The 20277-nt window shown below is 45.1% G+C and overlaps 1 protein-coding gene across 13 annotated transcripts in view; it reads left to right on the top strand.

Annotated features, from left to right (window-relative positions):
- Positions 1 to 19334, top strand: part of CHD7 (chromodomain helicase DNA binding protein 7) — a 186911-nt gene extending 167577 nt beyond the window's left edge. For 10 of the 13 annotated variants that reach the window (XM_082719358.1, XM_082719367.1, XM_082719363.1 and 7 more), the window contains 15 exons: positions 813 to 902; positions 1358 to 1461; positions 2788 to 2917; positions 3332 to 3404; positions 3562 to 3619; positions 4321 to 4549; positions 4795 to 5003; positions 5133 to 5804; positions 6942 to 7102; positions 9182 to 9409; positions 9628 to 10071; positions 13609 to 13830; positions 15753 to 15893; positions 16096 to 16200; positions 17415 to 19334. In XM_082719358.1, the coding sequence (XP_082575484.1) occupies positions 813 to 902; positions 1358 to 1461; positions 2788 to 2917; positions 3332 to 3404; positions 3562 to 3619; positions 4321 to 4549; positions 4795 to 5003; positions 5133 to 5804; positions 6942 to 7102; positions 9182 to 9409; positions 9628 to 10071; positions 13609 to 13830; positions 15753 to 15893; positions 16096 to 16200; positions 17415 to 18338 (3790 nt within the window). In that variant the 3' untranslated portion in view covers positions 18339 to 19334. The remainder of the gene's footprint in view (positions 1 to 812; positions 903 to 1357; positions 1462 to 2787; positions 2918 to 3331; positions 3405 to 3561; positions 3620 to 4320; positions 4550 to 4794; positions 5004 to 5132; positions 5805 to 6941; positions 7103 to 9181; positions 9410 to 9627; positions 10072 to 13608; positions 13831 to 15752; positions 15894 to 16095; positions 16201 to 17414) is intronic. The other 3 variants (XM_082719361.1, XM_082719359.1, XM_082719360.1) reach the window with 3 other exon arrangements.
- The last annotated feature ends 943 nt before the right edge of the window (positions 19335 to 20277 follow it).

The raw sequence follows: 20277 nt of genomic DNA, 5'->3' as shown, positions 1-20277 counted from the left end.
GTGGGCTTTACCAAAAGAATTAATCTGGGTCCTAGAAAAAATCTGGTTCCTAGAATTCCATGGATTTTTAGAAACTCGATTCCTTGAAAATGACAAGGAATGGCAATGAATTGGCCCCATTTTAGCCTCCTTTGTGTCATTTTGTTATTTTTTAAGCTACAACCTAGGCTTCCAGGTAATATGAACTAGAAGGAATAAATAGTGTTTAATACTCCTTAAGGGAGACCTGTGAAGACCCACCCCTGGCCCCACCCCCATCACCATCTTCCTTTCTCGGAAGCAAAGTTGTATAATCTGAAAAACCTGACATTCCATATTGAGGGTTTATTGTAAGGTAGTAAAACCAGATTTTATATCTCGTTTATTCCTACAACTTCTGATGTGCTTCCAAAAATGGTATTAAGGCAGCAGCTGAGGAAATTTTATGAGATAATGAAGCAGAACAGTTACTGAAAGCCATCTGCTCAGTTGTTTACAAACTTGCTTCAATACTTCAGAGGCAATGGTAGGGTACGTGTCTAAACTTCACAAGCTGCACTAGGTAGGACTAAATGAAGTGCGCCTGGGCTGGGCCGTGCTCGGTCCCTCTCCGTGCAGCGCGAGCGGTTGCCAGGCAGGCCTGTTGGAAGCCAGCAGAAAGCACCACACAGAGGTGATTATGTGCCACCATCTGTCACGCTTCAAGCCTACCATACAGCATGGCTAATCAGCCTTGGCAGGATGATGGATGAACAGCAGCAGCTGCCAAAAGCCACTGTTGGCAAACAGTCCTGAAGTTAAGAACTTTTTCCCCCCTCTGTCTTCCTCTCCAGGGTCCTGCTGCGTGTCCGCATGCTATACTACCTAAGACAAGAAGTTATAGGAGACCAGGCGGATAAGATTCTAGAAGGTGCTGACTCAAGGTTAGTGCAAGTGCACGCCACTCCATACCTCCCTGTAGTGACCCAGGCAGCCCGAAGACCCTGCCGAGTGTGTTCCGGAACCTTCCTAAACCATTAGTGGCGTATCTCCTAGTTTGCACCTGGAATGGAATTTTCACCCTGTGTGCATGCGGATGTGGAGGGAATCGGGGAAAGCGTGTTCGCATGTCCGTGTTCCATGGAAAAGGTGGGAACTACGTTCCTGGCATTCTGACATTTAAAATGGGCCCCTGTGTGATGAAGTCCACTTCCGACTATGGTAGAAAGCGACTGGTTCGCACCCTTCCCTTCAGCCTTCGCTCAGTGCTCCCCATGATGCTTGGATGCGTGTAGCGGGAGGGGGCCTGCGAGCCTGCACATCCTGTCTGTGGTTCCTGGGGATTCTTCCTGTAACGTGAGCGTGTGTTCTGAATACCGTGTGACTGGTGTCTTTGTAGTGAAGCTGACGTGTGGATCCCTGAGCCCTTCCATGCTGAAGTCCCCACAGACTGGTGGGATAAGGAAGCAGATAAGTCCCTCCTCATTGGAGTGTTCAAACACGGTAAGTGATGTTTCCGTCTGACCACATCTTGACTCTGTGGCTTCGTTGTCAGCGCTCTTTCCATCCTCTTTTCCAAAGTCATAATATTAATGAGGATAGTTCCAGAGGACTCTTGGCTTCTATCATTTTCCTGTACTAAAAATCTAATATGAACTGTAAATATCAGATGCTGTTTTTGAATGTTTGTTGAGTATTTGAGAAGAAAACATTTCTTTCTTGGCTGTAAATAAAACCAAAACCATATTTGTTTTAATAATAGCCAAGTTGTCCTATAGCTCTCCCTAAACTTTGCTTCTAGCGTGGCTCCCCTCGCTGGCTCTGCCAACCCGTGTCAGAGTGGACGGTGGGCTTAACCTCTGCTATTAATCTGTACAAGTGCCTCCTGGGCTTTGTTCCAAGCAATATTTCACAAATGTCAGTGCTGAGAACTCACGGCTCCCCTGAGTGGATGCAGCCTTGTTAACTTTGAAAGGCTGGGGATGCAGAACTGGCATGATATATACAGTGAGCGATTCCTGATTATAATCCCAATTCTCTGGAGGTCGCGGAGGTATTCTCAGCAGCCCGGCCTGACTAAAGGGGAGAATGATGGCTTATAAAACCTTTCATGATTACAGTTTGGCTTGCGGCTCTACAGCAGTTAGGAGCGGTGTGTTGTAGTACACATCCTAATTGAATTGTGCTGTTCTGCCTACGTACTGCAGCCGCGTTTTGTGAGCTCAGCCTCAAAATCATTTTCCCGCAGTGCACTGTTGGGATCTGCCATTTTCCATCTAGTCAACTTGGGCAGTCAAAAAGCAAATTGCGGTTTGAAAACCATAGAGGGAACAGTGTCATCTTACTGACATGCATCGTCCTAAACCTAATAAGACAGGTTCGCTGGCCTTACGTAGACAGGGATTTTCAGCCAGTGGCTCGACTTTCCTGCAGGACTGTAGCCGCTCTTGGGAGGACGGGGCGGGCACGGCGTGGCCCACAGAGGTCATGAAGGAGCATAAGGAAGCCTTTAAATGTCCAGCAAAATTAGCTCTTGGGGAAAATAGGGTCGGAAATCTCCCCAGGCGTCTTGCAGTTAGTTTGAACCTGTTTCTCTGCTCATGTCCGTGGTCATTCGGATAACCCCCTGAACTAGAACTTGACCCCCTCCCCCAAAACCTGCCACGTCATGAGCATTGTCTAGAGTGGTTTATGGAAAGAAGGGTTCCTAAGTGATCGTCTGGGTTGAGAGCTGAGCCTGGTGTATTGTGGCAGTGCTGTGACTTTGTGAGTGACGGCCCTTTTGCTGTTTCTGCGCGTGTCCTCTGTGGGCTGCTGGGGATGGCACAGGCTACGAGAAGTACAACTCCATGAGAGCCGACCCCGCGCTGTGCTTCCTGGAACGCGTTGGTATGCCCGATGCCAAGGCCATAGCTGCCGAGCAAAGAGGAACAGACATGCTAGCAGATGGCGGTGATGGGTAAGAAGGACATTTAAAGATTGTAATAAACTTTATGTCAGTGTCACATCTATTGGCAGGGTTCGGTCCTTCCACTGCGCTGTGCACTCCACTGATCTGATTTCAACTTCGGTGATGTTTCCCAGAGTAGTCTGTTTATGTATCATAATGATTATTTAAATGCAATATATTATCTAGATCATCTGAAACTTGTTTGTTTTTTCCAAGTGGTGACACTTCCGCCCACCCACCCGCCCCTTACCCCGTGACTGCGTGATTTAAATATTGATTGGGTTGCCTTTGATGTCAAACCCAGAATTAAAAGTAGCATCAGGCAGAGGATTAGTTGTTCCCAAGCACCCCCCAGCCCCCCAGTCTCTTGCTTATTTGTGCAATTTAAGCTTTTTTTTTTTTTTTTTAACAATTTTAACGCAGGGGAGAATTTGATAGAGAAGATGAGGACCCAGAATATAAACCAACCAGGACGCCATTCAAGGATGAAATAGATGTAAGAACTTGAGTATACTGACTTTTACAGCAGCATTAAAATATCATATGCCCATATAAGACTTGTTAAACTTTATAGATAATGGCCGTTTCTTTGAAAGGTAATGCAAAATGAAGCCCCAAATTAAAATAATCCTGTTTCTTGCTTTGCTTTCAAGGAATTTGCAAATTCTCCTCCAGAAGATAAAGAGGAATCCATGGAAATTCGCACCACAGGTAAGGCTCCATAAAAAACCCAAAGAGCAGGGCAAATGTGTGCTATACAGACATTATTCATGGACCTGCACTTTTGCTCCTTTATGACAGTGGTATCTTAAAATATCATTTTTTTTTCTCTACTGACTCATCCCTTTTGTGAATAATTTTAATTCTTATTTATTGTGGGTTTTTCATTACATTGACTTTCTTTGATGAAAGAACTACTTTTGGGATTAAGATAATTCATATATATTTATATACCAGTTAGTGGAAACTTTTAAGCGTCTTCAGAAATGTGTCTCGGAGTAGGGCATTTGCTGGGTATCTGAAATATTGCAGGTTTATAGAACGGTACCTTTTCCCTAATGTCAGATAGTTAGCTACCAATTACGTGATTATGTTTTAGGTTCAAGATTATTATTCTAAGTACAGTACAGGAGAGCACCCTTATATTGTAGTTCATGGCATAAAGTATGTTTCTTTACATAAAACTGATAAGTAAATTTGCTTCTCCCCCCTAAAGAGTTAAAAAAGAAAACAGTTGTTAAGTTTCATACTAATATGATTCTTTATTTATATTTTAAACATGAGAGCACTGAGATGCCCTTCCTCACACTGTCATTTGAATGTTAATGAGTCATCTTGTTTTGATGGAAAATCCTGTGTATTGCAAGATTGCAGCTACACATTTCAGAAATCTTTTTTTTCCACTTCCCCAGGCAAGCCCAGCGAGAGTACTGCTGAGTTAGGCCAACTCTACTGGCCCAGCACCTCAACCCTGACTACCCGTCTGCGCCGGCTCATTACTGCCTATCAGCGCAGCTATAAAAGGCAACAAATGAGGCAGGAGGCTCTAATGAAGACTGACCGGCGGAGGCGACGGCCCCGGGAGGAAGTGAGAGCTCTAGAAGCGGAAAGGGAAGCTATAATATCTGAGAAACGACAAAAGTGAGTTTCTTCAGGGTTTTACTCAGCTCTTAGGATGGGCCTCTTTTTTCTGTCCTCGGCCGGCTGGAGGCCGGAATCACTTCCAGACGGTGATCAGAGAAGGTCTCAGTACATGAAAGCACTCTGTCTTCTCACCCCCAAAATAGGTCCCGTGCACTGAGTTTAGGGGAAAAGAGGAAAAGAATGAATAAGCTTTAAGCCTGTGTACACAAGTAGGGTTCAAGCTAATGTCTCCTTGCTCATAGGTGGACGAGAAGAGAAGAGGCTGATTTTTACCGCGTGGTATCTACTTTTGGAGTTATTTTTGACCCCATGAAACAGCAGTTTGACTGGAACCAGTTCCGAGCCTTTGCCAGACTTGACAAAAAGTCTGATGAGAGTTTGGAGAAATACTTCAGTTGTTTTGTGGCCATGTGTAGGCGAGTGTGTCGAATGCCCGCCAAGCCAGACGATGGTAGGTTCTCTTCGTAACACAAGTTCTCTATAGTAAAAGGCCCGCCCACTACAGTGAAAAATAGAGCGTGAGCAACTTAAAGCATACTTAGGGTTTTTCCAAGTGAATACCATTGTTTTCATGTTACAGAACCCCCTGACCTCTCCTCCATGATCGAGCCAATCACAGAAGAGCGCGCCTCCCGAACTCTCTACCGCATCGAGCTGCTGCGGAAGATCCGCGAGCAGGTTCTTCACCACCCTCAGCTGGGGGAGAGGCTGAAGCTCTGCCAGCCGAGTTTGGATTTGCCGGAGTGGTGGGAATGTGGGAGGCATGACCGAGACTTGCTGGTTGGTGCTGCTAAGCACGGGGTTAGTCGGACGGATTATCACATCCTCAATGACCCCGAGTTATCTTTCTTGGATGCGCACAAAAACTTTGCTCAGAACAGAGGGGCAGGGAGCATGTCCTCCCTGACCCCACTGGCCATCGGATTTTGCCAGACTTCTGCCGTCCTCTCATCTGCTCACGTTCAGGAGGAGAAGGCGACAGGACAGAGTGAAGGCAAAGTGGAGGAGTCTGGAAGCGCAGCTGCCCAAGAGAAAGCCGAGGGGAAGGAGGAGGAGGAAGAGACCGATGGTGGGGAGAAGGACAGTAAGCAGGGATGCGAGGCCGAGGCCAGCTCTGTAAAAAGTGAACTGAAAGGGATGGAGGTCAGTGCAGATACAGGGCCCAAGTCTATTTCAGAAAAAGGTTCTGAAGAGGACGAGGAAGAAAAGCTGGAGGATGATGATAAATCAGAGGAATCTTCCCAGCCTGAAGGTAATGCTGTGCCATCCGGGCCCCCTCCCCGTTCCACTGCGGCAGCTGTGACGGGCCCTGTCACATGACAGGGGCTCTTGTTTATTTTTTAAGAGTAATTAGTGTACATTTTGTTCTCTGGATAGGTAACTTCAGGTTGTGCTTAGGTGTATGTGTTGCTCCCGTGCCACACGTGAACATGGAATTTCGAACAACTTAAGCTCTCTGATGAGTGTTATGGGCATGTAACAATTTCTCGATTAAGAATAGGAGTTAATTTGGGATGCCTGGGTGGCTCAGTCGGTTAAGTGTCTGCCTTCGGCTCAGGTCACGATCCCAGGGTTGTGGGATGGAGTCCCACATTGGGCTCCTTGTCCAGCAGGGAACCTGCTTCTCCCCCTGCCCCTCCCCCCTGCTCGTGTGCTGTGTCTCTCTCTCTCTCTCTCTCTCTGACAAGTAAATAAAATCTTTTAAAAAAAACCCAAGAGAATAATAGGGGCTAACTTAAAAAAGAAAAAGGGATAGTGGTTAACTTTATAGTAGCAGTGTATTGAGAATTCCAAATGATTTTAATTTGGACAATTTAATGTGAAAGAGAAGAGTCATTCACTGAATAAAGCACTGGTAATTATTTTTAAACAAATGATGCTTAACTTTAGTTTTAAATCAGAAGTAAAGGTAGAAGCAGAATCTGAAAATGACTGGTTTTCTTTGTAAGTCGTGGTTAGGTTGCTGTTCCTGACACAGAGTAAAAATAAAGCCTCCTATTGTACTGTTCTGCTGGAGCTGAGGCTCGGTACTCCGGCCAGTCGTCAGCCCTCTCTCCTGTGTGGAGGGACGTTGTGTGGAGTGGCTCTTGAGTCAGAGACTTGGTTGTCATTCCGCCTCCTCTGAGATGTACATGCTCAACGTCCGATGACTAGTGATGTCACCTACCTAAGCCTGTCTGCTTTTTCATCCGTAAAATGAGAATAACAGCATCTATATCAAGGGGCCATCACCAGCTTTAAACAACAAGACTGTAAGATGCCTAATGCCATCCTAGCCATATAGTAGGTTCTCAGTAAAATGGAGCTGATTGTTATTCAAATTTTTACCATGTTCTTTCTAAACTTCTTTTCCCTGGTTGTGAGTAATGTATATTAATTGATTTCGCAGCAGGAGCTGTCTCTAGAGGGAAGAATTTTGATGAGGAAAGCAATGCTTCCATGAGCACCGCTAGGGATGAAACCCGAGACGGGTTCTACATGGAGGACGGAGACCCTTCAGTAGCCCAGCTCCTTCATGAAAGAACATTTGCCTTCTCGTTTTGGCCTAAGGTTGGTGGGTTTCTTGTTATTTTTGTTTTGTGGACCAAAAGAGAGTGTGGGGGATAGGAAATCATTCTAGTTTGATTTTCAAGTAATTTTAAGGTCAACTCTGACACTGTATGAAGACTGGATTTTTCTCATTTTAGAATCTGTGCATTTCTTTTGTAATAGGGTAGGAAAGGTAAAATGAAGGAAAGATAAGAAGTAGAATGTTTTGCATGGATCTTTGGCTCTTTGAGGTTTTTCAGGTTGGCCATCACATTGTCCAGGATAGTGTGTGGATTGTTGTTTCCGTAGACACACCTTTTAGCAAAATGAAATGTGTGGGCTCACTCTTTCTTTCTTTCTCTCTCTTTCTTTTTTAGTTTATTTCTATTGTGGTAAAAACTACGTAACATGGAATTTAACCAATTTTCAGTATATAGTTTTGTAGTTTTAGATACATTCATATTATTGTAAAACAGATCTCCAGAACTTTCTTTGTCTGGCATGACTCAAACGTTATACCTATTGAATAGCTCCTCTCCTCTCCCTTCCGCCTCTGGCAACCCTTTCTCTACTTTCTGTTTCTGTGAATTTGACTACTGTAGATACGTCATCCTGTATGTGGAATCCTGCAATATTTGCCTTTTTGGGACTCATTTATTTCACTTAATTTTACCTTGTCGTCAAGGTTTATCTGTATAATAGTGTATGGCAGGACTTCCTTCCTTTTTAAGACTGAATAATATTCCATTGTATGTATATATCACATTTTCCTTATCCACTCATCTGTCGTTGGGACATTTTGGGTTCCTTCCCCGCCTTGGCTTATTATAGTGCTTCTGTGGACATGCGTGTAGTAACATCTCTTTGAGACCCTGCTTTCAGTTCTTTCGGATATATTACCAGAAGTGCAATTGCTGGGTCACATGGTGGTTCTGTTTTTTAAATTTTTCTGAGGAGCCTCCTACCGTTTCCTATAGCAGCAATTACACCACTTACAGTCCCACCAACAGTGCACAAGAGAAAATGTGGGGACTTTTTAAAATGTGTGTTTTAATGTTTTTAAATCCCAGACAGAGCTTCCAGATTTAAGACATCTCCATAGGTTTGGAAACCCATAGTCTTCCTAACGTGGGAGAGGGTGGGTTAGTGACCCATTTGCTCCAGTACATTACGAGATAATTCCAAATGTAGTTATCTGTAACCAAAAGCAAAATGGAAATTACTTTTTTGGCTAACTAGCGTAATTTTATAATAAATCCCTATGTAATTTGGGTCTGCTTTTCAGGGTGGGGATATAATCATCCTAATCACCATAACAGGGCTGTCTGGTTTAAAACAAGCAGCACAAAAACAAGCTTCAGTTGACTCCTCCTGGGGCTGCTCTTCCATAGTGAGCAGAGTGTTCTCTCAAAGACATTTTTTCCTCCCTGTACCCTGTTAGGCCGATCTCCCTCATTGAGTACAGAAGGGAGTTTCCCAGATCAGTCAAAAGGTCTATCGTAGCAGACACTTTTAATCTATGGAATCTGGGACTAAGAGCTGTAATTAGAAATTTTTAATGTACACGCTTCAATGAAATTTGAAGTGAAAATAGGTGGGGACTGCAAATTGACATTCATTAGGTGTTCCTCGGTTGGTGCCCGTTTCGTAATGCTGAACTTTATTAATAGTGACGCTAACGATGTCCCACTTCCCGGGACAGACTGCGATCCAGCCCGTGGATTTGTAGCACCAGAGCGTCCAGAAGCTAGATGCAGGGCTCCATTGTTGTCTGCTGGTGTTCGCCAACAGTGCTCTCGCCTGAATAAAAGTGACTTTTGAAGTATTTTAGAGGTGGCTATGTGATGTGCTCCAGTGCTCAAATTTTAAAAAGAGTGAGCTTTCTGTGTTGGGGCCCCCTTCAGGACCTTCCACCAGAGCAGAGCAGGTTCTGCGGATTCTGGTTACTCAGTCGCTTGTTTCTTTGTTTTCTTTTTACCTTTTGCCCATGGATTGACTTTTAAACCTCTTATGTGCTTTAGCATCTTGATGGAAATATTTATCCGGTAATTTTCACCAGGTCTTCATTACAACAACGTGTGACTTTCCTTCTCCCTCCAGGACCGAGTAATGATAAACCGATTAGACAACATCTGTGAAGCAGTGCTGAAAGGCAAATGGCCAGTAAACAGGCGCCAGATGTTTGATTTCCAGGGCCTCATCCCTGGTTACACGCCACCCACCATGGACAGCCCCCTGCAGAAGAGGAGCTTTGCCGAACTCTCCATGGTCGGCCAAGCTAGCATCAGTGGCAGCGAGGACCTCACGACTTCCCCTCAGTTGTCCAAGGTATGTTTGTTTTGCCGCGTAAAGGCGAGCCGTCCAACTCTGGGAGCTCGTGGCTCACTGGTCCTCCCCGGAGTTAAGATAAGGCTGCCCTTTCCTTAGCTCTCTTCAGCAGTTACAAATGGTTAATTCCTGAAGCTTCTAGTTCTTTCTTTCTGAAATCCAGCCTGTGTATAGCAGATATAGTTTGGGCTCATTATTTTGTTGGAATTTTTCAATAGGAAGACGCCCTAAACCTCTCCGTCCCTCGCCAGCGGAGGAGGAGGAGGAGAAAAATTGAAATCGAGGCCGAAAGAGCTGCCAAGCGGCGGAACCTCATGGAAATGGTTGCCCAGCTGCGGGAGTCTCAGGTGGTCTCAGAAAATGGACAAGAAAAAGTTGTAGATTTATCAAAGGCCTCAAGAGAGGCAGCAAGCTCTACCTCAAATTTTTCATCTCTTACTTCAAAGTTTATCTTGCCTAATGTCTCGACACCGGTGTCCGATGCCTTTAAGACTCAAATGGAGCTGCTCCAGGCAGGCCTGTCACGCACACCCACGAGGCATCTGCTTAACGGCTCCCTGGTGGATGGAGAGCCTCCTGTGAAGAGGAGGCGGGGAAGGAGGAAAAACGTGGAGGGTCTTGATCTGCTTTTCATGAGCCACAAACGGACGTCATTGAGTGCAGTAAGTTCAGGAGCTCACTCCCTTTGTGTCTGCCCACAGTGGCAGCCAGAGTCCTGCCATTCTGACGACGCCGGCCTGGGCTCCTCTCAGTGACTCAAGCTGGCTTCTTGCACTAAAGAGATAGGATCACAATGTACAGTCATGGTTTTGAACTGAAAATATGTGTTGAGCATTGATACAGATCACTCAGCCTGAACCAAATGTAGCTTGAGGATTTATTCCTCCCAAGATCCTAATATATTGATTACTCTCGGAAGACTAGCCCAAAACAAAAACGTGTTCTTCTGAGCCTATAATTGTTATCTCTGAATTCCTGAGGCGGAAAAAGCTTCTGCTCTTAGAAATAATGTTGTTTGGAGCCTGGCATCTATTAGATTAGTATAAATATTTAGTTTCAGACTCAAGATTTGTGTTCAGATACAAAGCTAGTGATCGCTAATTCTCCTACCTCCGTACGTATAGCTGTTCTATAAAATCTCAGCTGAATAAAGATCTGTGCTAGTTTAGGTTTGTATGAAATGTATGTGCCGATGGATTTTGACATTTTCTTTCTCAATTCAAAGGACATGAGTGCAGTGCAATCAAAGGCACTCTCTTCCCTAGTCTTCTTCAACCATGCTGCCTAAAAATGCACTGCCCGCTTAAGGATGAGGGTTTTACCCCCAGAGAACCTGCTTACGTGTGCTCTCTTTCTAAAAGACGCGTTAGTACTGGGTATCCTAAGCCTTATTGATTTGGAACCCGAATCAGCCTAACGGTGCCGGAGCTTGTTTGTGTGTGAGCCGCTGGCATTCCAGGAACACTGGGCCTATTCCCTGCGGATCACAGTTTGCAAAGCGGTGAAATTTGAAACCGAGAAGAGGGCGACATTTGTTTCAGCATTTTTTACTTTTTCCATCCCTCTTCTTACTGCCTCTGTGCTATTTCTTGAAACCTCCAGAAAGTTTAATGACCTAAGTAAGGGGAGTAAAAGTGTGGTCGAGGTAAAGTTTAGGAATGACAAAATGGCACTCACTGGAATTTGCTCTCTGGTGGGGTCTGAGGGAAACAGAAGCGTCTCGGTAATTAAAGGTTAATTTTCAGGATTCGTTACCATGCACCAAATCGTAATAATGTTTCTTTTTTGTGGAGCATATGATTCCTTTTAGAATCTTATAAAAATACACCTTGTAATGGATCAACTGTGACTGCTTATTCTGTAAGTTAAAAGTGCGGTTCCGAGGTGTGTGGTCCCCCGCATTGTACCACTAGTGATTAATTAGCCTCTGTACAGGAATCCACCAGAACACATCACACCACTTTGATAGATTTTGTTCCCTGAAATTCCTTCCTCCATAAGCATCAACAAGTTAGTGAGTTTCTGCATCTCATGCCTTTGTTTACTCTTGGGTTTCATATTTGAATCCCAGCACAAAGCTGTCTGTGGTTCAGGCATCAGGAATTAACAGTGTGAGCCAGGTGCTGTTTTCCTATTGTAATTATAGATCCTGTATTAAACTGCAGGCTGATTTTGCTCATTTTACACATTTTAAGTCATCCTAAAGAACATACTGATGTTTCTCTTTTTCTAACGTCATATGAGCTACCCAGCCCGAAACTCCTAGTAGAGGTTAGAAGATGTATTTTTAAGTTTTTGTTCATTTTACTGTCAGATGTTAGAACTTAGGGATTACTCAGTGGATATTGTGGATAGTTGTGTGCGTACACATACAATACAAGGTAAATGCCAATTAATCTATAGATAAACGGAGTACTGAAGAGGTGTAAAGGTCAGCAGAGTTACTTGTATGGACTGGGACAAATCCTAAAATCTTGTATTATGTCAGAACTTGGACTAGAGACCATTTTGCATTGCCAGGAAAAAGTAAGGGCGCAGTCATCATACTGCGGCAATACACCTGGGAACATGGTGGAGGTGGTTCTTTTGGGTCTGGCCCCGCCCCCACCCCCAAGGACAGGGATGTGAAGAATAAAGGTCTAGCAAGAGCTCGCCCTAGAGAACTCAGTGTTGAAGTTGAGTGACAGATAAATAGTGACGTCCCATAGCTGGGAGGCATGCCTGGAGTACTTTGGGAGCCCAAAGGAAGAATGGAAATGAAGGGAAGAGGATATGGGGAGACACAGATCAGGAAGTTGCCTTAGACATGGCCATACTTTGGTTAACTTTTGAAGATTGTATAGGAGTTGGTCCTTTGAAAAGAGGTAGCAGGGAGAATGTATGCAGAGGGGCAGGAGACAGAGAGACTTCCACGTTTGCTGAACTGACCGTCACTGGCAGCCCGGGAATCTGATGAGGAGATCAGGTTTGACAGTAGCAGGCTGGGACACAAGGTACGATGTAAATCAGGGAGGTTCTCGATTGCCATCCAAAGGACTTGGATTTTATCCTGAAGGTGAGGGGGATTCAATTATCAAAAGCCTTTAAACAGTTGATTTGGTTTTGACCTAGGAAGAGTGCATTTTAGAAACCTGACTCGGAAGTAGCAGTGATGGAAGTCAGAGTCCAGAAGGGTGGGATGGGAGTAGGATCGGGGAGACTGTTTAGGAGTACTGCAGTGACATGGGGCCGGGGCGGCGATGAAGAAGGCCTGAACCGAAGTCAGAGCCATGGGAATGGACAGATGGGCTGCCAGAAAAGAAGTCTGGTGGTTGGAGTAACAGTTTGTGGCCCGCCGCCTGGACTTCAGATCGACGCGGTATTTTCAGGGTTGCCACACGGACCTGCCACAAACGTTGTAGCCAGTAAGATCGTATGGTTCAGAGAGTTCTGTGTACAGGTTGGCTGTGGGAACATTCCTTTAATTATAACTTCTTGGGGCACCCGGGTGGCTCAGTCAGTTAAGTGCCCCTCTCTAAATTAAGGTTCAGATCATGATCTCAGGGTTATGAGACTGAGGCCCCATGCTAAGCTCTGTGCTCAGGAGAAAATCTACTTGAGATTCTCCTTCTCCCCATATACCCCTCCACTCACACATGCTTTCACTCTAAATAAAAATAAATTTTAAAAGCTGGGGGAGAGGGGGTGGGGCGCCTGGGTGGCTCAATTGATTAAGCATTTGCCTTCGGCTCACGTCATGATCCCAGGGTTCTGGGATCGAGCCCCACATCAGGCTCCCTGCTTGAAGCACATGTACTCTCTGTCTCTTTCAAATAAATAAATAAACAAGTAAATATAATTTATTTAATGAGGTTATCCCGAGAGCCCCGAGAGAGATTGGGAGGGTACCTTCCATGCATGTCCAGCTCAGACTATGCTGTCCATGGCCTAGTGGCTTGCTTAAGGTTTCAAATATGGAGCATTGATGGACTGTGAATTTCCTACCTAGTTACCAGTTCTACAGTGTGGAGAATAATATTAAAGTTTCATCTTCTAATTTAATAGCTGTTCCAAAACTGAGATTGTTTCAACTAACTTTTTTCCCTTTTTGGCCCAAGATCCATTATGCTAGGATAGTGTTTTCTTGAGGTAAGAGATCAGGCATTTTTGGAATCTTTCTTCATACGAGAAGAATTGAGACCCCTGTCAACTTTCTGCAGGAGGACGCTGAGGTGACCAAAGCTTTCGAAGAAGATATAGAGACCCCGCCTACAAGAAACATTCCTTCTCCTGGACAGCTGGACCCAGACACGCGGATCCCTGTGATAAATCTTGAAGATGGGACTAGGCTGGTGGGGGAGGACGCTCCTAAAAATAAGGACTTAGTTGAATGGCTGAAGCTGCATCCTTCCTACACTGTTGATATGCCAAGTTACGTACCAGTAAGTACCCCAGAGTTCAGGCGGGAGGAGTCCTGCCCCAGAGTTCAGTCAGGAGGAGTCCTGCGTGGACAGCCCTTGCGGCTCTTCTGCACAACGCAGAGGAGATCCCTGGTTCCTCTGCCTTTTGCTTAAATGTCTCCTTACTGCGGACATTTTCCAGTTTCTGTCACTGTGTATCTTACGTTCGAGAAACTAGCTTCAGAGCTGATGGGCAGGTTTGTAGTTTGTTGAAGATGCCTGTTTTGCACTTTCTTTCCTTTCTCTTTCCACCAAATAAACATGATGTCTTTGGTTATTCTTTCCATCACCTGGTTTCCAGGTGGTCTCACCAGGGGGGTGACACTCATGAATGCACTTTTTTTTTTTTTTAAGATTTTATTTATCTGACAGAGAGAGAGAGATCACAAGGAGGCAGAGAGGCAGAGAGGGAGATAGGGGAAGTAGGCTCCTCGCTGAGCAGAGAGCCCAGTGCGGGGCTTGATCCCAGGATCCTGAGATCATGACCTGAGCTGAAGGCAGAGGCTTAACCCACTGAGCCACCCAGGCGCCCCTCATGAATGCACTCTTAATTGGGTGTCCAGACCAGGTCTGAGCAGCACAGAATACTGTGAAGCTTGTTACTTGTAGAAATTTGACTAGCTAATACAGCCAAGACTTCATTAGCTTCTTCTTCTTTTTTTCTTTTTTTTTAAACAACTCCTACTTATGTCCTACATTAAACGGTATCTGTAGATGATTCCATCCTGTATACTGCTTGCTAGCTGGCAATGCAAATCTTTTACTCCCTGTATACCTAGTGACTGTTTTTTTGTTTTTAAACTTAAGTGTAGGGGGTTCTCTGGGGGGGGCGGTCTGCCTTTGGCTCAGGTCATGATTCCAGGGTTCTGGGATCGAGCCCAGAGTAGGGCTCCCTGCTCAGCACCCTGCTCAGTGGGGAGTGTGCTTCTCCCCCCTCTCTGCCATTCCCCCTTGCTTGTGCTCACTCTCTTTCTCTTGTCAAATAAATAATAATCTTATTAAAAAAAAAAAAGAAGAAGAAGAAGAAGAAGAAGAACCAAAACTGTAAGTGTAAGATTCAACATTTTATTTTGTTGAGTTCAGCTTTAGTTGAGTTCTTGCCTCTCAGAACGCCCCCTCCTGTGTAGGTCTTTTTACCTGTTGCCTCTCAGGTACAGTCTCATAGACGGGACATCATCTCCGTATTTGTCCAAGTCACCGAGTAGAAATTAGCTAGCAAAGGTCCTTGAGAAAGTTTCTTTTGAAAAAACCATGACTTGGGGGTGCCTGGGTGGCTGAGTCGCTAAGTATCTGCCTTTGGCTCAGGTCATGATCCCAGAGACCTGGGATCAAGCCTCACGTTGGGCTCCCTGCTTGGCAGAGAGCCTGCTTCTCCCTCTCCCACTCCCCCTGCTTATGTTCCTTCTCTTGCTGTATCTCTCTCTGTCAGATAATAAATAAAATGTTTTAAAAAAATACCATGACTTGGTTAAAAAAGATATGAACATAAAAATACCATGGCTTGGTTAAGCATTGGAAGAAAAGACTTTAAGCGGGGTTATTGGTAGACAAAAGGAAAAGCAAATACTCAGCTTAGGTGATTGTTGAGTTCCTCAGTGTACAAAGAGAAAAATAGTTTTTCCTTTTAAAGAAAAGTGGTTTCTAATAACTAAAATGATTGCTGAAACTTCTATAGCTATTAAAAATGGCTTGACTGAGGGTGCCTGGCTGGCTCAGTAGGTAGAACATGTGACTCTTGATCTCAGGGTTATGAGTTCGAGCTCCACGCTGGGTGTAGAGCGTACTTGAAAAAAAAAAAAAAAAGCTGCTTGACTATATTCTCTTTGTCATTTATGCAGGAAAGTAATTACTAAATACATTTTTACTAAATCCGTATTTTGGGTTTGTTTGGGGTTTTTTTGCAGAAGAATGCGGATGTGCTGTTTTCCTCATTTCAGAAACCGAAACAGAAACGACATAGATGTCGAAACCCTAATAAATTGGATATAAACACTTTGACAGGAGAAGAAAGGGTTCCTGTTGTCAATAAACGAAATGGAAAGAAGGTGAATGTTTGGGAAAGGGAGTTGATCTCCATATGATTTCTTGTCCCGGAAAGAAGCATTTCATTCTGACATGTTTTTAAGGAAGAACAATAATGTTTGTTCTAGAATATCTGTATATGATGTGTGTGTGTGTGTGTAGGTGGGGTGGGGAGCAGGGGGGATATATGTGCTTTTAGATCATTTTCCAAATGCCTCTCCCCAGATGGGTGGAGCTATGGCACCTCCAATGAAGGACCTGCCCAGGTGGCTGGAAGAGAACCCTGAATTTGCAGTTGCCCCAGACTGGACTGAGATAGTGAAGCAGTCTGTAAGTACGCACTGTGTTTCTGTCAGGAGAGGTTTCTGTACAAAACTGTTGTCCTGAACTTTTCTTTCTTTTCTGTCGACCATCAATTTTTCTATTATAATTTATTCATAGCTTAAAAAAATTGACATAATACATCCTCATTTCTTATATCAGTATATCATTAATCTGAGGTAGATTGTTTGGATGGCTCTGATTTTAAAGGATTATATAGAAATACACGTTCATAGTCTTGAAGGTAAACCTCGTTAAGAGCCCACCTGTGGGATGGAATTCATGGTGGTTGAGATCATTGAGATTAACTGGGACTTTTTTAAAATTTTAAAATAAAGAATACAACTTTGCCTAAAATTTTTTTCCACTTCAACGTCTTTTTAAGATTAAGTGGTCAATGTCCTGTTTATTTTTTTAAGATATATAGTAAGACTTCTTATTTTTCTTTTGTGTGTGGTTCTATCAGTCTTAATACACGTACTTTCTCGAACCACCATCACAACCAAAATACAGACCGTTCCACCACCCTCCCCCACCCCACGTTCCCTCATACTACACACCCCCACTCCCAACCCCACCCCTGGCCCCCCACCACTGCTGATCTGGTCTCCATCCAAAGTTTTGTCTTTTTGAGGGTGTCCTATTAGCAGAAGCATGAATTCTGTGACCTTCGTAGGATGACTTCACGTTGAGCTTTATCCACGTGGGTTGCACGTGTCAGGAGTTTGTCCTTCCAGTGCCTGCACCTGCCCCTGGGTGTGGTAGGCCATCACCCAGAGCAGGACGGCTGGGTGGTTTCCAGCCTTGGGCAAATGGGGGTACAGCTGCTAAAAACATTTGTTTTGGGGTGACCGTAGTTATTGTCTCTCCAGGGTAGATCTAGTACGCTGTAATTTCAGTTAATGTTCCCAGCGTCTCATAAAACGTCATGACGTTTTATTGTTCCTGGAGTTCTGGATGCTGGTAGCTTGACATCTCCCTCACCGGTAGAGTAGACTTTAACAGTTTTTCTGCAGCCCTGCATAATTCAGTGAGTTCACATAGTGCAGAGAGATAGACTTTTTGCTTTCCTGAGTTTGGCCAGAGCGCTCCTAGAAGGGGAGAAGTCGCTGCCGCCCTTGCATCCAGAGTGTCTGCTTTCGGTGCATCAAGAGGGCCTGTCAGGGGATCGCGGTCTCGCCGGCCGCCCTTATAGCCACTGTTTGCCTGTCCGTTTGCTTCAGGGTTTCGTTCCCGAGTCGATGTTTGACCGGCTCCTCACCGGCCCCGTGGTGCGGGGGGAAGGAGCCAGCAGGCGAGGACGGAGGCCCAAGAGCGAGATCGCCAGGGCGGCGGCGGCGGCGGCCGCGGCGGCGGCGGCCTCCACGTCGGGCATCAACCCTCTGCTGGTGAACAGCCTGTTTGCTGGGATGGACCTCACGAGCCTGCAGAACCTACAGAACCTGCAGTCTCTCCAGCTGGCGGGCCTCATGGGCTTCCCCCCGGGACTGGCCACGGCGGCCGCGGCCGGAGGCGACGCGAAGAACCCCGCGGCCGTGCTGCCGCTGATGCTGCCGGGCGTGGCCGGCCTGCCCAACGTGTTCGGCCTGGGCGGGCTGCTCAACAGCCCCCTGCCCGCCGCGGCCGGCAACGCCACGCCCGCGCCGGGCCAGGGGGAGCCGGAGGACGGCGCCTCCCAGGCCGAGGAGAAGGGCACCGAGAACGAGGACGAGAACAAAGACTCCGAGAAAAGCACAGACGCCGTGTCGGCCACTGACTCCGCGAACGGCTCTGTTGGTGCTGCTACTGCCCCGGCCGGACTGCCCTCCAACCCGCTCGCCTTCAACCCTTTCCTCCTGTCCACCATGGCGCCAGGCCTCTTCTACCCGTCCATGTTTCTACCTCCAGGACTGGGGGGATTGACACTGCCTGGGTTCCCCGCGTTAGCAGGACTCCAGAACGCCGTGGGCTCCGGCGAGGAAAAGGCCCCCGACAAGGCCGAGGGGGCCGCCTTCCAGGAGGAGGAGAACCTGGAAGGCAGCGACGCCGAGGAGAACCTGGACAAGACTGCGGAGTCCTCCGTCTTCGAAGACGAAATAGCACAGGGTGAAGAGCTGGACTCGCTGGACGGGGGGGACGAACTAGAAAACCATGAAAATGATGAATAACCAGTTCCAGTTCCAGTTAAAGTGTTTAAAACTTTTGACAAGTGGTAGTCCTACTGTTTACACTCACAGTTAATGTTCATACCTAGTTTTATAAGCTGTTCTGTAACATAGTGTAGCAAAAAAAAAAAAGAAAAAAAAAAGTCCAAGTCATGTTATACAGGTGTGTCAAAAGGTATCTTGGTCATTAAGTATTGTGCAGTGCATTATTTATTATCCCTAGGAGAGATGAAATTTGAGAGGTGATCATGTCTTTTTAAGGAAACTTACATAATGCTCTGCTTTTTTTTTTTTTTCCTTTTCCTTTTGGTACCATTGGTATTATAATAAAGAGCAATTTGTAACTGAGTGGCACTAATGGAAGGAAGTGCTGCTCAAAGGAAGTATGAAGTTATATATTTAATTTTTTAATTTTAATTTTTTTTTTTTTTTTTTTTTTTGCTGTGAAGGTCAAGATGAAATTTACCATACATATCATACTTGCTCATTGGTTTCCCTTTTGACTGTATGGGGGTTCCCACCCTTGCGCATCCACACACATCCATACACTCTGACAATCTCCACGTTAGTGTGAACGTCTCTGTTCCGAGGCGCAGCAATAATAAGGCAGCTGTTGAATGTGAAGGGTCCCTTTGGAAATTAACCTACTGGGAGGGTTTTCTTGCCAGACAGAACTACAGTTCCATTGTCTCGTGGTCTTGTAATGCACTGGTATAAACAAAATAAATAGATGAATAAATAAAGAGTGAGAGAAGAAAGAATCAGGTACCTTTTTTAAATTAAAGGACTTTGTTACTTTAGCCACAAAGCTAAAACAGCATTACCTCAGCTCTAAACTAGCCTTGAAGTTTACAGACATGACTTTGTAAATGTATTGTTTTTCTTTGTTGTGATGTCCTTTTATTTTTTTCTTTGAAAACTGCTATCATGTAAGATAAAATGTAAATTGCTGCCAACTGTAGTAATGATGCTTTTAATAAAAGTGACCCATGATATGCAGAGATGTAATTAGAGAATGTAGTGTGTAGGGGAACTGGTGTTCACTCTATTTTTTTGTATTCGCAATAGATGCAAATACAGCACTCTGGCCTTTGTACAGTTTCTTGATATATCCTCTTATGCTAGATTAGCTGTTAGTAATACGCTAAACTGATTGTCTTCAGACGAGACAGGAAGAAAAACCTTAAATTACCTTCACATAATTCCACTCCAGATATCTCCGCAGAACCACACACAAAAACCTCCTATTACTCCCTCAAAAGGGCATCTGAGACTAAGAATACTTTAAAATGTGTGCAGCGTCTGATAATGTGGTACACTAAAGAACAAAAGGGCAAAAGAAAAATGAGGCTTTAATAGGCAGAATATCTAGGTCATTTATCCTTGGTTAATGGGCAGAAAAACACAATGCCGGAGTGTCAGCAAGGGACACAAAGGCACTCTTGGTGTCCTGCAGACCAGTGCTTGATGCCAGAAACTGTGTGGAAAACCCATGTGGAATGAAAAGGGGCCCACTTAAGCTGCCGCGTGCGCACGCGTGCAGTCTGGGGAGCTGCTGATGTGTGCACCCCTTCGCGACCTCTGATATTTGAGGTTAAATATAATTTGAGAGCTACTGTTTTCACCTTTTATGTCACCTGACTGAACACAAAGCCGTTATTTCCGTGCAGCTGGAAACGGAGAGGAAGGGATGTGGATGGAGTTGTTGTGTGTGTGTCGCCCCCGTCCACGCCCTGTACACACACACACACACACACACGCACACACACACACATGCACACACGTAGTCCATCTCTCACTGGATGTGTGAATGTGTTACAGGACATTGTCTGAATTCCTTGTAGACACTAACGTTCAGTTAATTTATATCCCAAGATGGAAAATCTACCCATCCCATTCTGGAAAGGGAACAACTGGAAGCCCCCATGTTAGAGACCCTCGG

Source organism: Mustela nivalis (genome assembly GCF_964662115.1).
Source record: "Mustela nivalis genome assembly, chromosome: 2".
Lineage (NCBI taxonomy): Eukaryota > Metazoa > Chordata > Mammalia > Carnivora > Mustelidae > Mustela > Mustela nivalis.
The sequence above is the reverse complement of the archived record's forward strand: the minus strand, read 5'-3'. Positions and strand labels throughout refer to the sequence as shown.